General features: G+C 42.2%; 2 protein-coding genes across 3 annotated transcripts in view; one reads left to right on the forward strand and one right to left on the reverse strand.

Annotated features, from left to right (window-relative positions):
* Nucleotides 1-11: 11 nt before the first annotated feature.
* Nucleotides 12-8853, forward strand: LOC120719581 (leucine-rich repeat-containing protein 3-like). The gene is made up of 2 exons (XM_040008870.1): nt 12-3646; nt 5563-8853. The coding sequence occupies exon 2, from the start codon at nt 5630-5632 to the stop codon at nt 6479-6481; it is 852 nt and encodes a 283-aa protein (XP_039864804.1). The 5' UTR covers nt 12-3646; nt 5563-5629; the 3' UTR covers nt 6482-8853.
* A 1104-nt stretch (nt 8854-9957) lies between these two features.
* Nucleotides 9958-16619, reverse strand: part of col2a1b (collagen, type II, alpha 1b) — a 44586-nt gene continuing 37924 nt past the window's right edge. For both annotated transcript variants that reach the window (XM_040008613.1, XM_040008607.1), the window contains 11 exons: nt 15669-15776; nt 15353-15406; nt 14797-14904; nt 14224-14277; nt 13972-14079; nt 13768-13821; nt 13551-13658; nt 12218-12506; nt 11761-11948; nt 11035-11277; nt 9958-10815 (listed from right to left, as the gene is read on the reverse strand). In XM_040008613.1, coding sequence (XP_039864547.1) covers nt 10669-10815; nt 11035-11277; nt 11761-11948; nt 12218-12506; nt 13551-13658; nt 13768-13821; nt 13972-14079; nt 14224-14277; nt 14797-14904; nt 15353-15406; nt 15669-15776 — 1461 coding nt within the window. In that variant the 3' untranslated portion in view covers nt 9958-10668. The remainder of the gene's footprint in view (nt 10816-11034; nt 11278-11760; nt 11949-12217; nt 12507-13550; nt 13659-13767; nt 13822-13971; nt 14080-14223; nt 14278-14796; nt 14905-15352; nt 15407-15668; nt 15777-16619) is intronic.

Below are 16619 nucleotides of genomic sequence, written 5' to 3' on the forward strand. Positions count from 1 at the left end.
ACCAGCATCTTCAAAGCCTGAGATACCACGGCCTTACCTTTCAGTCGCTGATTTATAGAGACACCTGGACTACGGTTGCACCTTTCATTTCCAGCGCGCTGACATTAACCGTAGCACTACAAAGAGATACAGAGGCCACTTCCTTTGGCTCCGAGATCAAAGCGTCAGTAATAAGGCCTGATTAATTTGGATAAATTAAATTACCAAACGCCACAAAGACGTGCTCCGCGTGGCAGGAAGCCTCGTGACGGGGTTACCGGGACTGGGACGAGTCATGCAGTCAATTTCCCTGTAATAAAGTCGGTAGATGTGGCTTGAATTTTCTCATCATTACACCAGATTTCCTCCCCCTTTTGCTACCTGTTACTTCTTATTACATTCTCCACGGGTCTGACCTTCCGCTGCTCTTCGTCTACATAACGCACCGCTCTGATTTTATTGCTGTGCATTTTATTTCCATCAGCGCTGGTGTCATTGTGCAAATGCCACTGCGGTGCAAAATAAAATGGACACGTTACAGCTGTAAATGTTGCTCGGCTTCATGCCTTTCTCCTCATTTGCCTTTCGTTGCATTCAGACTATTTATTCTTAAATCCAGTTAATTTTCTCCTAACACGCTCTTGCTTTTACTTTTTTTTTGTGGCAAACGTTAGACCTCCCCCATCTAATGTCAAGAAAACAAGCTCCCACAGACAGCATGTGCTCATAGCAATAAAGCTCATGGTGTATCGTCTAATCTATATCTGCTCTCAACTTTCAGCTGCTGAATTATTGTTTACCATTTGGCTGAGAGTGCACTAACAATATATAATGGCTTTGGAAATGCGCGCTTCCTCTTGCAACTTCTTTTGCACGCTACCTTTGTCTCAGAAGCACACAGATACACGTTTTAGTGTTATTACTCTGCTCTCTATTGTGCTGGTCCCGAGCCAAGGTCTCAATCCAATCCATACACATTTGTCACAGCCTTTTATAGTCACATGGTGTTGTAATCCCTGCCAACTGATGCTGTATTGTTTTGGGAGATGTAGAAGATAACCCCTTTTCACAGCTTGCTTCACTCAAAGGAGCAGGACACAGCAAAGGTGCATTCATCACAGTGGCAGAATTGGAGACTCTCTGAGAGAAGCATCAGATTGAAAGGAGGAAAGAACTGATGTGTAGCCTAATATGCATTGATTTGAGCTTCCCAGTCTCCACTTTACCCTCGCATGCATAGTTTCAGGCTTATTCATGGTCAAGTGCACTTGCCTGATTGCTGTGCACAGGAAATCACAGGGTGCTCTGTGACTATATTCTAAATGTTTAGTGTCCTCAAAAGCTCTGCTTTGCATTTTAGCCCATGCGCTGGTTTTGCTGCTACAGAACAAACGGGCTGCAAGTCTTTTGCTGTCACCCAAAGCCCCTACAAAGCAACATTTTTTAATACTTTGTTTTGTCAGCAGGGATGATTTTCCGTCTGTGTTGGAGTTTTTAACAACACAGCAGCAAACCAGATCTTTGTGTTAGTCCTCGGTCGTAAGCATTTTTAAGACGACTCCAGCACTACCGAGTCCCACTTGGCCACGCTGTGGAAAAATGGCTACTGAGAGCCTCAGCAGAACACCTGCCCCCAGCCTGACCTGTTGTTAGTGGATTTAATCCCGAGAGAATGACAGGCTAGTTACAAGAAATGCTCCACTGCTTTTTCTTTTCTCTCGCTCCCCCTCCTCTCCCTCTCTATACCTAATGGAGAGGTATAGCCACATGAGTTTTGTGGGTTTTATTTTTTTTGCCCTTTCTTTTCACAACACAGATAAAGAACAAAAACACGGACCGTGTGCACAGAAAGAACTAGATTTTTGTTTCTGGCTGGTAGATCTTTTCCACTGCCTCTTTGTGTTTACAAATTTGTATGGTTTGCTCAGTTTTCCCCTCTGAGGACAACACCCGAGCAAACAGATGATGCCAAACTGTTCCACTTGACTGCAGTGATGGTTTTCCTTGGAGTTCATATTGTCAGTGTTGTCATCATCGTGCTGCTCAGAGGCATGCGCATCCTTTAAAAGATCTTCATCCGATATTGTACAAATAGACCCTCCATAGCCTTCTCACCATGTGGTACAGCTTTTATTTTTCTTCCTGCAAATTGAACTTCGGACCCAAAATCATGCTATTCGCTCTCAGTTCAGGGAGCAAAAATAGACAATGTGCAATACTTTTTTTTTCTTTCTTTTCTTGAGTAGGAGATTTTTCTATCTGCCACCATGTGCTTTCTCATTATGCACCCCTTTGTCCCTTGTTTTCTATCTGGAAAAACCACAAAACTCAGCCTGTCTGCCACATCATGTCTGGCAAACATGGAAACAATCACCCATCAAGGGCAAAACATTCACAAGTATTCAGCTGGAATGTGGGGGCAAAAAAAGGCATTATACTTGCAGCGTTCTGTATTTGTCAGGAGTGGGAATGTCATAGATTTAGCAGGAGCGGGACGGGCTGTAGAGGCAGAGGAGGGATACGAGGTGCCATCATGGCTGTCAGACCCATCCTTTCCCCCCTGAGGGCTCTGCTGTACATGGGCAGATATTCTTGCTGCTTACAATAGAAAATCAGAGACGGAGCAGGTCACTCATCCCGAGAGTGCGCCTGCTCTCTGCATACATTCTGTTTTCTGCTGTTTTGTCTCCCGGTCTGATGGTGTTTCCATGTCATTTATATGGAAATTCAAAATGTCAAGGCTGCCATATGTTCTGCTGCTCCTTTGTAGGTCCATGCTTATGTTTCCCTGCGTGTCCAAGTCAGTCTTCATTTTCAGCTTGATCCACTCTCTGTGTCTGCACACTGTGACAAATGAAGTCTCTTTCTACTTGACCTCCACTACTAAGCGTGGACAAAACAGGAGTGATTAGAAGAATCGCATTTTCCCTTTAATGCTGTTTTCCTTCCAGCTCTATCAGTCAGGACTCCTGTTTATCTAACTGTGAACAGCTGCAGGTAGGACTCCAGCCTGACAGCTTTTGTAAATAGCCCGCTCAGCTTTGCGGGTGATATAGGCTATTTATTATTTCGCATGCTATATCAAACAATGATTAGGCTTTTTTTTTTTTTTTTTGCTCACTTAAAATGAATAAATAAATTACTAATCTATGTGTAACTGTGCGCATGGCTGGGTTTCAATCTGATTCTGCTGGGAAAATGGTTGGAAGAATCTAATTATATCTATAGGTTAATTAAGTTAACCAGCGTCTTCTCAGAAAGCTGAGATTGATTCCAGCTCTAGTGAGGGACAGAAGGAGTGGAGGGCACACCTCCCGCGTTTGTTTTCGTCTCACGCGCGCACACACATATACAAGCGCGCGCGCACAAGCAGATACAGAGGGAGGGAGAGAGGTTGCCCCACATCTTTATCGCTATAACTACCCTCCACTAGTGAGACAGTCAGTGATGGAGCCTTCCGCAGGGGACAGACCGCCACGCGCTCTCAGGTGATTCTCTGTCTGTCTTTCTTTTTCTGCCTTTTTGGGAAATTTGTCAACTCTGAGGAAGAGGATGATGATGATGATGATGTTCATCCAGTCTGTGGGAAGAAAAACTACAAACGGAGTCTAAATAAACATCCTCACCCGCCGTGTGGATCCAAACTTCACCAGAAACGGTTTTACAGGTGAGTTTATTTATGTTCACTTGGAAAAACGAGCCCTGACATTCAGATCCTTCGCGAATTGCTCTCTCTCTCTTTAAAAAAACAGAAGAAAAAAATAAAGAAATGCATTAACTTTAGCCTAATAAGGCAAGCGGAGAAAAAAAGCGGCACATAAAATTTAAGTAACTTCATTTTTATCGCACAAAAGTTTAAAAATGATACAGAAAAAATCACATTTAGTGTCACCAAACGGAAAGCGCTGTTTTGTGGACGCCCTTTGCTTCGGGTAGACTAGTTGACCTGTTTCACGCAGATTAATGTCATCTAAAGTCTGCATGAAATTTCACCGGCATCGTTATCATGTCGGTGCAGGTTCATTTTGTCAAAAACTATGTTGGGTGCAGGAAATTCCGAGAATGTCTTTTCTATTTCGGATTAAATGCCTTTTAAAATTAGGAAGGGATATTAGAAAAAAAATAATTGGAAACTGCAGTCACCAGCTGTAACCACAGCTGTATTTGCTTTGGGAGCCTCCCCACCCCGGTCTTTCTCAATCCCATTCTTATTAATGCAGCAGATGATTATTTTTGCTAATTGGGGATTTGCATGCATCTGCATTCAGTATGTTAATAACGGACCGTTGAGTGCTGAGCCAAATCCTCTGCACAGTTTATAAGGCACAGAGGGCAGCTTGATGGACATCAGAAGGCTGTCACCCAGTCACCTTCAGGCATATCATCCAAATCTAGGCCGCTTGAGTCGGGGTTGAAACCCTCAGCCCTGCTGTCAGGACAACAGAGACACATGACAGTTTTTATTCTATTATGAAAATGGGGAGAAAGCGGAGGGTGCTTGACATTTTAAGAGGATAGTCTTTTAATCAAATTCAAGGAGTGTTTTGTGATTTCTGTCTGGGAACAAGAACATCATATGGCCATGCTTGTGTCAGCAAAACAAGAACAGGCTGCCCTCACACCACCTACAGACCCACATGGTTTTATTTATTTGTTTTAAAGAAAGGAAGAAAAAAAACATATTTAAAGCAGAGTCCCAGTTGGTTTTGCTCATGTTGCTTTTTTTAAACTTTTGCCTCTAAACTGTGGGAGAAGCGAGCAGATGCTAACACCCAGACTGCTGCTGGGTTATTTTTTTTCCCAGCCCTGTCACTTATTGACACTGTGGGACTCGGCCAGGATTAATGTTCATGCAGTTAATAGTGCAGCAGGCAATGCTTGGGCTTATCGATCCAACCCCTTTCTAACCTACATCCTACAATACACATCTCCTCTACCTCACCCTTGGGAGATGATTAAGGGGATATGGCATCATGGGGAAATAAATACAGGGATAAATGAGATGAGCATGTATTGATGGGTGTAATGTAATGCTTTCCTTCTCATCTTAAACTTGTTATTCTGGAGGAGCACAACAGGAGAGGAATGGGAGGGTTTAAGATGATCTTTTATAATGATTTACGTCCCTTTAATGCAGAAGTACAAGAGAGGATTTTTAACCCTATTAGATCACTTAAACCGTCATTACGGCTTGGACTGTGATTCGTGAGGGAATCATTGCAATAAAACTTGCTGATGGTTCCACTGAAAGTCCAGTTTCATTTCAGAGTTATTAACAAACATTCTTCTTCGATATGCATGACAAGGGGTGATTTTCTAGCAGAGAAACTGTCCTCTTACATGTTTGAGTCCATTTGTATTACATGGCTCTCCATACAGGAGGGCTTTCGTGGAATAAGCCGCGTTTAAGCTCATTCACTGTCTGTCTCTTTAGCCACTGACCTTTTTTCTGCCCCTCCTCCCAAAACATCATAATCTCCCCTTGTGAGCATTTGTTGTGATTGCATGTGTTTGCAGATTAAGTAAAGAGAGAGAGAGAGAGTCTTCATTTCCAAACTGACCTCTTTTCTCTCAATCTGTCAGATTCTCCCAGCGCAGCAGTGTGCGGCTAACTGGGACCTGGTGTGTGTCAGGAGGCTATGGTGAGGCCATGTGCACGGGCTGGTGTGAGGCGAGATGTAACAGCCTCAGTGGAGGAAGACGTAAAGGACTGGATCTTCACTCATGGCTGCGTGTGTCACTCCTGTTCTTGGCTCTGTGGGGCCAAGTGCTCCCACAGTGCCCGGACAGCTGCCACTGTGCCTGGGACACGGCCACGGTGTTGTGCTCGGATGCCGGGCTGCGGGAGATCCCAGAGGGGATCCCACCAGAAACTGTCTCCCTCCACCTGGAGCGCAATTACATACGGAACATCCCAGAGAGTGCCTTCAGTAACCTGGTCCGCTTGCGGGACCTGTACCTGTCCCACAACCGCATCGACTCGCTTGCCTCTGGGGCCCTGCAACATCTGGGGCCCGAGCTACGCCTGCTGGACCTCTCACATAACCAGCTGAGGCACGTCAGCAAGGAGGAGTTTGGTTCCACTCGTGCAAAGACACGTCTTTACCACAATCCCTGGCACTGTGACTGCACACTCCAGGAGCTGATGGAGACTCTGAACCTGGAGCCTGAGACAGTGAATGGGATAATATGTGAGAGCTCTGTGCGGGGGGTGGGTGAGGGGAGCAGGTGGGAGGATCCGGGCTCACTGGGCGAGCACGCAGGCCAACCGCTGGTTAAACTGCTGGACTCTGGGGTGAATTTCTGCAGTCTGCAGAGGAAGACCACTGATGTAGCCATGCTGGTGACCATGTTTGTGTGGTTCTTCATGGTCATTGTGTATGTAGTGTACTATGTGAGGCAGAACCAAGCCGAGGCTCGCAGACATTTGGAGTACCTGAAGAGTTTACCCAGCCCACGCAAGACCCCTACTGAGACAGATACTCTCAGTACAGGTTTCTAAACTCCTGCTCAGCTGAAATTTAAAAGAAAATGTTATTTTTACCAACCTTGACTTTGAAATTCTGTGTGGAGTTATGGTGAAAACCAGCAGTGGAAGATGCACACACAGAGGAAACGCAGCTCCCGAACACCCTGCAAATGTCTTCATATTTCCTTTCCCATCATATTTTTTGCTAATTGTGGATAAAACAAATACTTGCTTACTCATCCCACCATCTCTACTGAGAGAAAATTTAAAAATCCCTAAAAGTACAAAGTGAAAGTGTAACATGTAAGACATCTTCTTGCACCCCCTCTTTTATCCTCCCACCATGCTTCATACTGTGTTCTTTTATCTTAAATTAAGCTCTAATTAGGAGTCGTTGACCAACTGACCCTTAATAAAACTACTGAAAGGCACTAATCAGCTGGAGTGTTTATCAGGTCGAGGACAGTGTGCAAACGCTAATGTGTGTCATCTTATAATTGCTTGTCTAATATGTGTGCGTACGTGTGCGCGTGCATTTTTGTGCATAGCTGTGGCCGTTTTTACTTTGATATTATTGATTTTGCACAGATATAATTTAAGCCTTTTTTTAATATATCAGCACTGAGCCAGTGTTTATGTGTCAGTGGAAAGCCTCTGATCTAAATTTTCTCTAAGGAATCCATTAGAACTGGAGGTGAACTATTGTGTGTCCGTTTAGTATACATACCCAGTATCGCCTGGTGTACAGAGAGTCCAAATCAATTTAGAAAACAATTATTAATACACATATTTATCCAGAGAGGAGCTGGTAGAAAACCTCGAGTCCTGATTATTTGGGGCTGCATTTCTTTTTCTTTTCCACAACCCCATCCCAATCGATTTTCTTTTAAAAGGCAGTGTGAAAATAAGCAAAACGCTTTGATAATAAATTGCTTTGATTAGAACACGACAGATTGTAGTGTTACAATTAATGCTATTCCTGTAGGTGTACCGCAGGTGCACTGAATCCTCAGCCTAGCTTTTTGCACGCATGCAGAACAAACCCTGCCTGGATAAACATCCGCATTTCACCCAGTATCACATGATTTAATTGAATTCAGATTTACTGTGGTAATATGTTAGCATTCTGTGAGGAGAGGGTGTGCAATGTGATTTAATAAATCTGGATTTGTCATCCTTCACTGTTGCATTAGAGACTGTAAAAAGCCCTATTTTCAGTTTGCTAGTCAACCTCTTTAAAACGTGTCTCCATACCGGAGTGTGGGATCATAAATGGGGAAAAGTAAGCTTGTTATTTACGGCATAATTTTAGGTTTCACTCTCCTTGTATTCAAACACACACACAAAAAAGAGTTTGGAAACAAGGGCAACAATGCAACCCAGTCAGCAATGAGTGGTTTAATGGGAACAGCTAGTTTATAACATGTTTTTATAGGTATGTGAGCCACACAGATCTTCAGATCAATTTGTAATAATTATGACTTAAAAAAAATCTCTTTGGACCAAATACCTGTTGGTCCATTCTAAAACCAAGTTATGGTTATGGTAAACTACTAATACCAGTATGTTAGCACTGTCATTGTGAGGATGTTGGTAGGATTTAGCTCAGAGCACTGTGCTGAGGGGCCATACAGTATCATAGAGCTGCTAGCATGGCTTCTTTTTTCATGTATCATCAGTATGTGATCGATTAAAGTGTACAAATGTCTATGTGGTCATTATATACAATAAAATATTATCTTATCTAAAAGCTGGGTTGGTAAAGTGGGAAGAGCCGAGGCACACGCTGGAATAGGTCAACATTTAATGTGTTATATTGATAAGTGTGGTTTGTTTACTTTGGACCCTCAGAGAGAGATTCTGGTTCAGGTCTGCGCTGTTCCCATGCTGTCAGAACTAGAGTCAGTTATTGATATTGTTACGATCTGTGTGTGAAACCAGTCTTGTTGGTAAACCGCAGGCAAGAAGAAGACGAGAATAAAACGGTGGACGCTCGTTATGTGACTTAAAAAGCAAAACTGCCTGTGAATAAACTGTATGTGTAACCGTACATACTCTGAATATTTCTTGAACGTTAGCTGTTTGTCATAAATCCTACATCTAGTGTTGATGTGCCTGAGCTCAGTTTCATATCTTTATAATAATGCTCCTGGTCCCTCCAGTGATGATTGTAACAACCCCAAAAATCAAAAGTTTTTTCCTGTAGGTTTTTATTATTATTATTATTATTGATGATGTATTTCCATCCCAGTGATTTGTTTTCTTGTCTGTTTGTTCACCCAAAAATATCCAAACAAGGGTAAACTCATATTGGAAAGTATTACATTAAATAATAAATGAGCCATGAAAAGCGACGTTGGGGGAAAAACAGAAAAAAAAATACAAATAAAACAAACATTGCTCTACTTTGTTTATAGAAATGCTTCTTGATTTATTTCTACTGAAGAAAAAATGCAATTAGAAGAATAGAAATGAAGTACAGAGAGACAAATCGCAGTATGAGCTGATCGCAGTTGGCAGTGTTTCCCATTTCTACTTTACTGTGCATGAAAAGTGAAGGAAACGATTGGAAAACCATCACAGGTACGTTTTTTTCCATCATCAGTCAAGGCAAAATTAAACCATATCCATCACTGCTCTTCCCTGGAAATACATCCAGATATTGTCACAGAAACATAAAATGGAAGCAGGGTAGATATGATACGTTGTGTCTTTTTTATTTATGTTTGAATGTTTTTTGTTAAGGACGAGATATTTCATCACCGGGGAGAACATAAATAAACGGAACATAAATAAAACGCAACTTCAGCCTTTGACTTGGTTTTGTCTTTTATTTCCAATTTACATTAATTAAAACGTAACAAAAACAAGTCATGATCATAATAATATAATAATGCTATTATTATTAATAATAATATTATTATTAATAATAGAAAATATACACAACCTCACACAAATGGACCCTCTGGCTGGCTGTAGGACCGGAGCAACAAAGTCAAACACGCTTTACATCGTGAGTGTGAAGCAGAGGGCGCGTGCTGTGAGGAGACTGAAGGCAGGAAGCAGAGAGGGATGAAGGTCAGAGCGGGTGGGGGGCAGCAGACTGGGCTTTAATGATCAAATTTTCAAATCTTCAACATGTTGGTCACACAGATGTAAAGATTTGAGGTGGAAAAGGCCTCAGTTTCAACTTGTCAAGATCTTCTTTTTTAGCGTGAGGTAGCTTTAACATACCAAAACAAATGTTAGGAAAAGAAAAAAAACAATTTTTAAAGAAATGAACATGACTTGATTGTAAAAATTTACGAGGGGGCCATATTTGTTTATGTACGAAGGCTCGAAGCAAAGAGGGGGGGGCAAGCCGGGACTTTTATCACCCTGAAATCCAAAATCCTGGGCGACATGCTCTCTCTGAGAAACTGTATATATATGTATACACACATATACATATATATACATATATACAGGTCACTAAATGTGAGTATCTGGCTGATAAAAAATACAAACTGTTTTACAACAATAGCACCATTGACTTTATTTATAATACACAGTAACTTTTGACACACTGTGGCAGTAGAAATAGGAACACCTGCACTTTCTTTGCAGCTTGATTGTTGTTGTTTCATTCTTTAGTGGATATTGTACAGGAGCGATGGGATGGTTAGAAAAGAGGAGGAAGTACGAGAGAGAGTTGGTGGAAATTATTTGTGTGTAAGCCACTTTTCAATACTTAGCAACAAACTCAGTCCTGTCACACCAGGGATCTCAACCTAAACAATAAATAAATAACACCAACACATTGTTCTCTCTCCAATTCCTACGTATGCTCCTGTACTCTCCTCATACTTCCTCCTTCTTGTTCGCGAATATGCAAAAGATTAGTTGGCGGGGAGGGAGAAGGGGTGCAGGTGGGGAGGTAGCATTTTTGGAGAAAACAGGGAGTCCGTGGTTTGGGGTGGGCAGGGGCGAGCTGACTGGAGGCAATGCTGGATGAATCACAAATGACAGGTGCTGGTGCCATTCAGTGCAGATATCCTATGGAGTTCAACTTGGAAAAGCACTTTCTACTAAGAAAAAAAGTCCCATTTAAAAAAAAAAGTGTCTTGATTTTTCTTTTTTTCTCTTCCTCGCCTCCTTTATCTGAGGTGTGCTCCTCTTTCATGTTATTTTCTTTTTCAAATCTCCACTTCTTTTTTCTCGATAATTCGATCCCTCGTTCTTTACAAGAAGCAGACCGGCCCGACATCGACTCCAAACTCCTGGTCTGCTCCACCGATATCCATGGGTGCAATGTCCAGGATGGGCAGACGAGAGGTCTTCTGTGATCTGTATTCAATCACCGTCTTGCCCCATTTTCCCGTGTGTCTCTGTAGAGCGAGAACGACAGGTGCAAACAGCTGTTAAACAACCTCTAACTACTCCAGAACTGGAGAGAATGAGATTAGTTTCGTGAGTGGACACAGCAAGAAATTTGTATGAGCTTTATTGTTCTCTCAGCCACTTTTAACAGCCCTCATTAGGTTTTTACGATTCTCTGACAGTGTGGGTGTAATGTATATGGATGTCAGCAATATTGCCGGTCTTACCGTGCAGCCATCTTCCAACACAGCGTAAGTGAAGCGGCTGTTGCCCTCGGCTCTGATCTCCACGTCATTGGAGCCCTGCAGCAGCACGGCCTTCTTCAGGTTGCCTGTCGAGCCGTCCATGTAGGCCACGCTGTTCTTACAGTGGTAGGTGATGTTTTGAGAAGCCTCAGTGGACAGCAGTCTCAGGAACGTCATCTGAATGGCGGCAGTGTTGGGCGCCAGGCTGTCATCGCCATAGTTAAACTGCATAGGAATTGAAGGAAGGGAAAGTTAGAATAACAGTTGCAATTGTTTTTATGGTTCAGTTTATACGCATGTGTGTTTTTTTACTGGTTGTTGAGATGATGTTTCAGATTTTAAAAACCTTACATACAGGGGCTTTAAGAGGGAGTCATTGATTTTATGTCCTCGCTCAGCCAAAATGTGCTTTTTATTCTTCTGCTAAACTTTATTTATAAGGTTTCTACTTGAGACCAAGATGCTTTTTAACTTCGCTTTAAGTAAGACTAGTATAGACTTAAGAGAAAACGATGGAAAAGGCACTGCTCATCGTGCAGCAGAATCCATAGACGTGTCAACCAATGATCAATATTTATGCTGAACTGCCGACCTGCCTCCACTGTTTTCATATCATTGACTTTTTAAAATAGTTTAACATGTGCATAGCAGTGAATCCGCTTCCCGTTTCACAGGCACAGAGAATTTAAAAATGTTGATGCAACTTACATGGAATCCTCCATTCATGCTTTCTCCGAACCAGACATGTTTGCGGTCCTTGCTCTTGCTGGTCCACCAGTTCTTGCTAGGGATGCTGGAAGGCTTGGGGTGGACGCAGGACTCCCCTGTCTCCATGTTGCAGAAGACCTTAATAGCATCTACGGTGCAGCCTTGATTGGGATCAATCCAGTACTCTCCTGCAGATGGAAAAAGACAGGAACATGGGAGCGCATCATTCTCAGTCTTTGGTAAATTAAAAATCTGATAATACTTGGAAATTTATTGTATAATGTTTCGTTTTTCTAATATTGAAAAAACAGACTAAATCAGCTCAATCCAAACACTCCCCAACTGCAAAACCTTAGCTAATACAAACCTTGACTTTACTAAATTGAGATGGAAAAAAATTCCTGTCGGTTTTCTCATCTCACCCCAAATTTAACCAATTCCCCTCGGTGTCACTCACCACTCTTCCAGTCAGGGTGGCACAGTTTCAGGTCTCTGCAGGTGCGAGCAGGGTTTTTCTTGGATCCCTCAGGGCTGCGGATGTTCTCAATCTGGTTGTTGAGAGATTTGAGAGTGGCGTCGACCTCAGCATCATGCTGTCGGAGATTTCCAGAAGCCTGGTCGGCTCTCATGTACCTGAGAGGATCGGGGCCTTTCTCAGTCTGACCCAGACCAGCGAAGGCAGACATATCGATGCCAGGGCCCGGGGGACCAGGAGGACCAGGGGGTCCGGGGTTTCCAGGAGGACCCTGAGAGAAAAGAATAAAGACGGGAGGGTTATATACTTCTTCTTTTTTTGTTGAGTCTTGCAATCATTGCACTTCTGCATTATTTTGCCCTTTTCTGTCAAACCCGTCAAGCCTCTCTCTTCCTGATGGGTGCAGGAAATCCTCTACAATCTGTTCTTGTATCTCATTTCTATTAACTTGTCTGAGACTTCACTCCCACTTTCAGCATCCACGTAGTAAGCGAGTCATTCATTTCCACTCATACTCACATTTAATTTGACCTTTGCTAAATTTTTCCTTCCTGTTTTTTAGTCCATTAATTGCCACTTAATTTGTCCATTTCTTGTTGCAGTGCACCTACAATTCCTGCTTCAATATGAAATTATGAAATGCAGACACAGTTTCTGCAGCTCCTACACCATAAGTGTGCCCTCCTTACAGACTGACTTTATGTCTTCTACTTATATCTTTAATAAGGACAACAAATTTGCTATAATCTGGTATAATAATAAAAAACAAACATTAAAAAAACTTATTTCATTTATATCCACTTAATTTTGCCCCCATGTGGACATTATGTTTCTGGCTTTTTATAATATTTTGCTGCTACTCTTTGTACCAATTAAATAAAACGTGTTAATTTATATAATGGTTTTGATTTAAATTTGACCCCCCCCCCCCGACTAATAGTGTTTTTTCTTTTGCGACAGGGACAGAAGGAAGGATCGTGTCATGACTGACTGTGATGTAAATCAGCGAATAATGTTCTACGAAATTATTTGCGCAGATGTTCAACTCACGTCACACAACTAAACACCTCAGATCTCGCACTCATGATGTCATGAGGTCGTGACAGTCGTGCACAGTTTCCAATCTTGTCCCATTCTTGTTTTTTCAATTCTTGAAAACAACTTTGTCATTCTCACGTATTTAACACAAACCTGTTTTTTGCAGAATGTAGCAAAAAGTAATAAAAAAAACTATTATAAATATGTGACGGAACAAATTAAATTAAAAAAAAAGAAAGAGGAGCATGAATTGAATGAGCACAAAAAAAGTACTCACAGAAGGACCGGTCTCTCCACTGCGACCACGGGGTCCAGGGGGTCCAATGGGTCCAGGCAGACCATTTGAACCGTCTTTTCCAGCAGGGCCAACGGGTCCAGGTGGTCCCTGCAGAGACAGTTTGAGACGTTAAGGTCTGAAGATGAAGCATTTAAAGAAGCTAATGGTTTTTCAAAGTGACTGCCACTTTTTATTACAGTTGAGTATTTGTACTCACACGTTGTCCTGCAGGTCCAGCAGGTCCAGTAGCACCCTGGTCTCCAGGTTGACCCTAAAGTAGAAGAAATACAGTAAATACCTGAAGCATGATGACAAGAAAACTGCACTACAGCAAAGGCATGAATTAGCTGAAATGACTGAGCTGGTGTACAACAAAGTTCAGGAGGCAGACGTATGTTTACAGGCAGAGAGTGATGCTTACTGGAGGTCCGGGGAGACCCTGCAGACCAGTGAAGCCTCGGTGTCCCTTCTGTCCTCTTTCACCAGCTTCTCCTGCCTCGCCTTTGTCACCCCGGGGTCCTTGGGGCCCCTGAGAACAAAGCGTGGTAATATGTGTGTGAATTTCAAGAGTTAATTTAAGCCTTGTGGCTAAACCAATTTTCTTTTGTTTATTCAGGCCAGAAATTATTCAAGACTTGGCATGCAGCTTTGTTTCTCTCAGAAAGAAACATACAGGCATTCCTCGGGCACCAGCAGGTCCTGAAGATCCAGCAGGTCCTTGTGGACCCTGAAACACAAAAGAAACAAAAGGAATTATGGACCATACGAACACAATGACGATTATTCTAACTTTTAATAATCTGCTAGTAGAAATTTCATTAATAATTACAGTAAGTTTCATTTTCAAGATTTAGCAATTTGTCTTCACTCTGTACTTGTCATTGTGTACCAGCTGTGTACCTCCTTGTTCAACAATATGCTTGTATACCAGTCAAATATGTCTGCGTTTAGGAAGCAAACTGTGATAAAATAGTCTACAATTGTTAACATAGTACACTGACTGAATGTTATGTAAATGAGAAAAGCAAGCACAGAGTTTAATTTTCCTCTTAGACCACAGGTCACTCAGGGATAAAACACTTGAGACATACTCCTCAGCACTCGCTATCAGACAATATGCTAATTTCCAGCAGAGAAAAATCCACCTTACATAAATCTCATAAGGCCAAACAAACTTTGCTCTTCAGCTGCAGCTTTTCTAGAAACATCCTATTTTAATTTAGCTTGTCTTGGAGGTAATACTCACAGGCTCTCCTCTGTCTCCCTGTTTGCCAGTGGGACCAACTGGGCCAGAAGCACCAGGAGCGCCCGGAGCACCAGGAGCACCAGCAGGACCAGTGTTACCACGCTCACCCTGCAGAGGGAGAGCACAACAGTCAGGGATTTACATGTAATGTAACATAACTCAATTACTGCTATCTACCTAAGCACAAGGTTTGATAAAAGATGTTAGAACCAGATGGTAAAAATAAAAATTTAATGCACATATACTGTATAAATACATTTTTATAAAACTGTGCACTCAGAATAAAGCTGCTCAAAATACAGAAGTCCAGCAGCAGACGAAGAAAAAACTGAGTGAATATGATTGTGTTTTAAACACTATTGCATGTGATTGTATATTACAGGAGGCTGAATCTATAAAAGCATCTGATCAGGCTTCCGGCTGCAGTTTTGCTTTGCTTCACGCTGCTGCTGTTGTGCAGTCTTACGCCACTATCGTGCAATACTGATTTGAACGTTTCTAAAATATCAATAAGGGTATTAAAAATTGGATGATAAGACCCAGACTTGCTTCTCACCTTATTTCCAGGAGAACCATCTCTACCGGGAGGTCCATCAGATCCAGGGGTGCCCTGTCAGATAATGGAACCAAATCAAATGTTAATAGTTTCCACCAAACCAGATGTCCCCTTAACTGAATACAGATCAGCTGCATAATAAACCTGCTCCAATGAGGCGCAATATTAATGTGGTGTAAACACAATGCAAATGTAAACATGACACAACGGCGGTGCATAGTAACGGACTTCACCTGTCGGAGGAAAACAGCTGAGAGCCCTAATGTTGCAGATATGAATCTAATTCACACATGCTGCATGCTAGCTATTCCCTGACCTCTCTGCCAGGCTCTCCAGCAGGTCCAGTCAGTCCAGGTGGTCCAACAGGTCCAGGGGGTCCACGGTCTCCAGGACCACCAGAAGCTCCTTGCTTTCCAGGCTCACCCTGAGGAGAAATGAGAGAAAAGACTTTTAACTGACTTCATTCAGTTGTTACCGTTATTATTATTTATTTAGTCGGATTATTCCGCTACATAGAATATAACATGTTTGCTGAATGCTGTCATTTTATGTTAAAAGCTTAGCTTCTGCTGTAAAATTAGGAAAACAAGAAACAATTCTGGGGTCTTGTGGATATAGAAATAATGTCATATTTAATTTGAGTATGATTCTGGTCTGTAGTCATTGTCCTTTTTGTCGACCAATCACAGCTTTGTGAATGATCAGAGAGGATTAAGTGAGCTTATAAAGGTCCTCATAGGCCACCTTAAAAACCTGTCAAGATGGTCATTATATATAACTGGGATAAAAGGGTACATTTTTGTACATAGTATGCTTGTGCATATTCCTACAGTACATATCAAATTTTATAAATCATTCATAAATATTATCCTCAGTTTAAAAAAAAAAAAGTAACTGAATCCACAGTTCGACTTCACTTCCGCTACTAAAATCATTTTCTCTGCTTGAAACATTCCTGGGTGACTTTCCTGGCATCACTGCTGTTTCCTTGGCATCCCTTTCATGCGTACGGATGAATAATTGATGGTGAGGACATGCCCACTGAGATGTTGTAAGTAGGGGACAAGCTCATGTCACGTATCTAATAGTGTGAGACGCAAGAAGGGGAGGCTTCTTGTCACATGTCATCTTGTGCATCAGATAGACTCACATGGAGAGCAGCCCTAGCTCATGTGAGATTCGATTTGACTGTGACCCAATTAGGGCAGCAGAATGACAGTGGAGCCTGTCTGAAGGCTTTGCACATTCGCTCGTACTAAGTGACAAA

This window comes from Simochromis diagramma, unplaced genomic scaffold (assembly GCF_900408965.1).
Source record: "Simochromis diagramma unplaced genomic scaffold, fSimDia1.1 OVJJ01000320.1, whole genome shotgun sequence".
NCBI lineage: Eukaryota > Metazoa > Chordata > Actinopteri > Cichliformes > Cichlidae > Simochromis > Simochromis diagramma.

What these genes read in the sequence shown, in the direction of transcription:
- LOC120719581 (XM_040008870.1), top strand. Translation starts at nt 5,630, where the DNA reads ATGTGCACGGGCTGGTGTGAGGCGAGATGTAACAGCCTCAGTGGAGGA.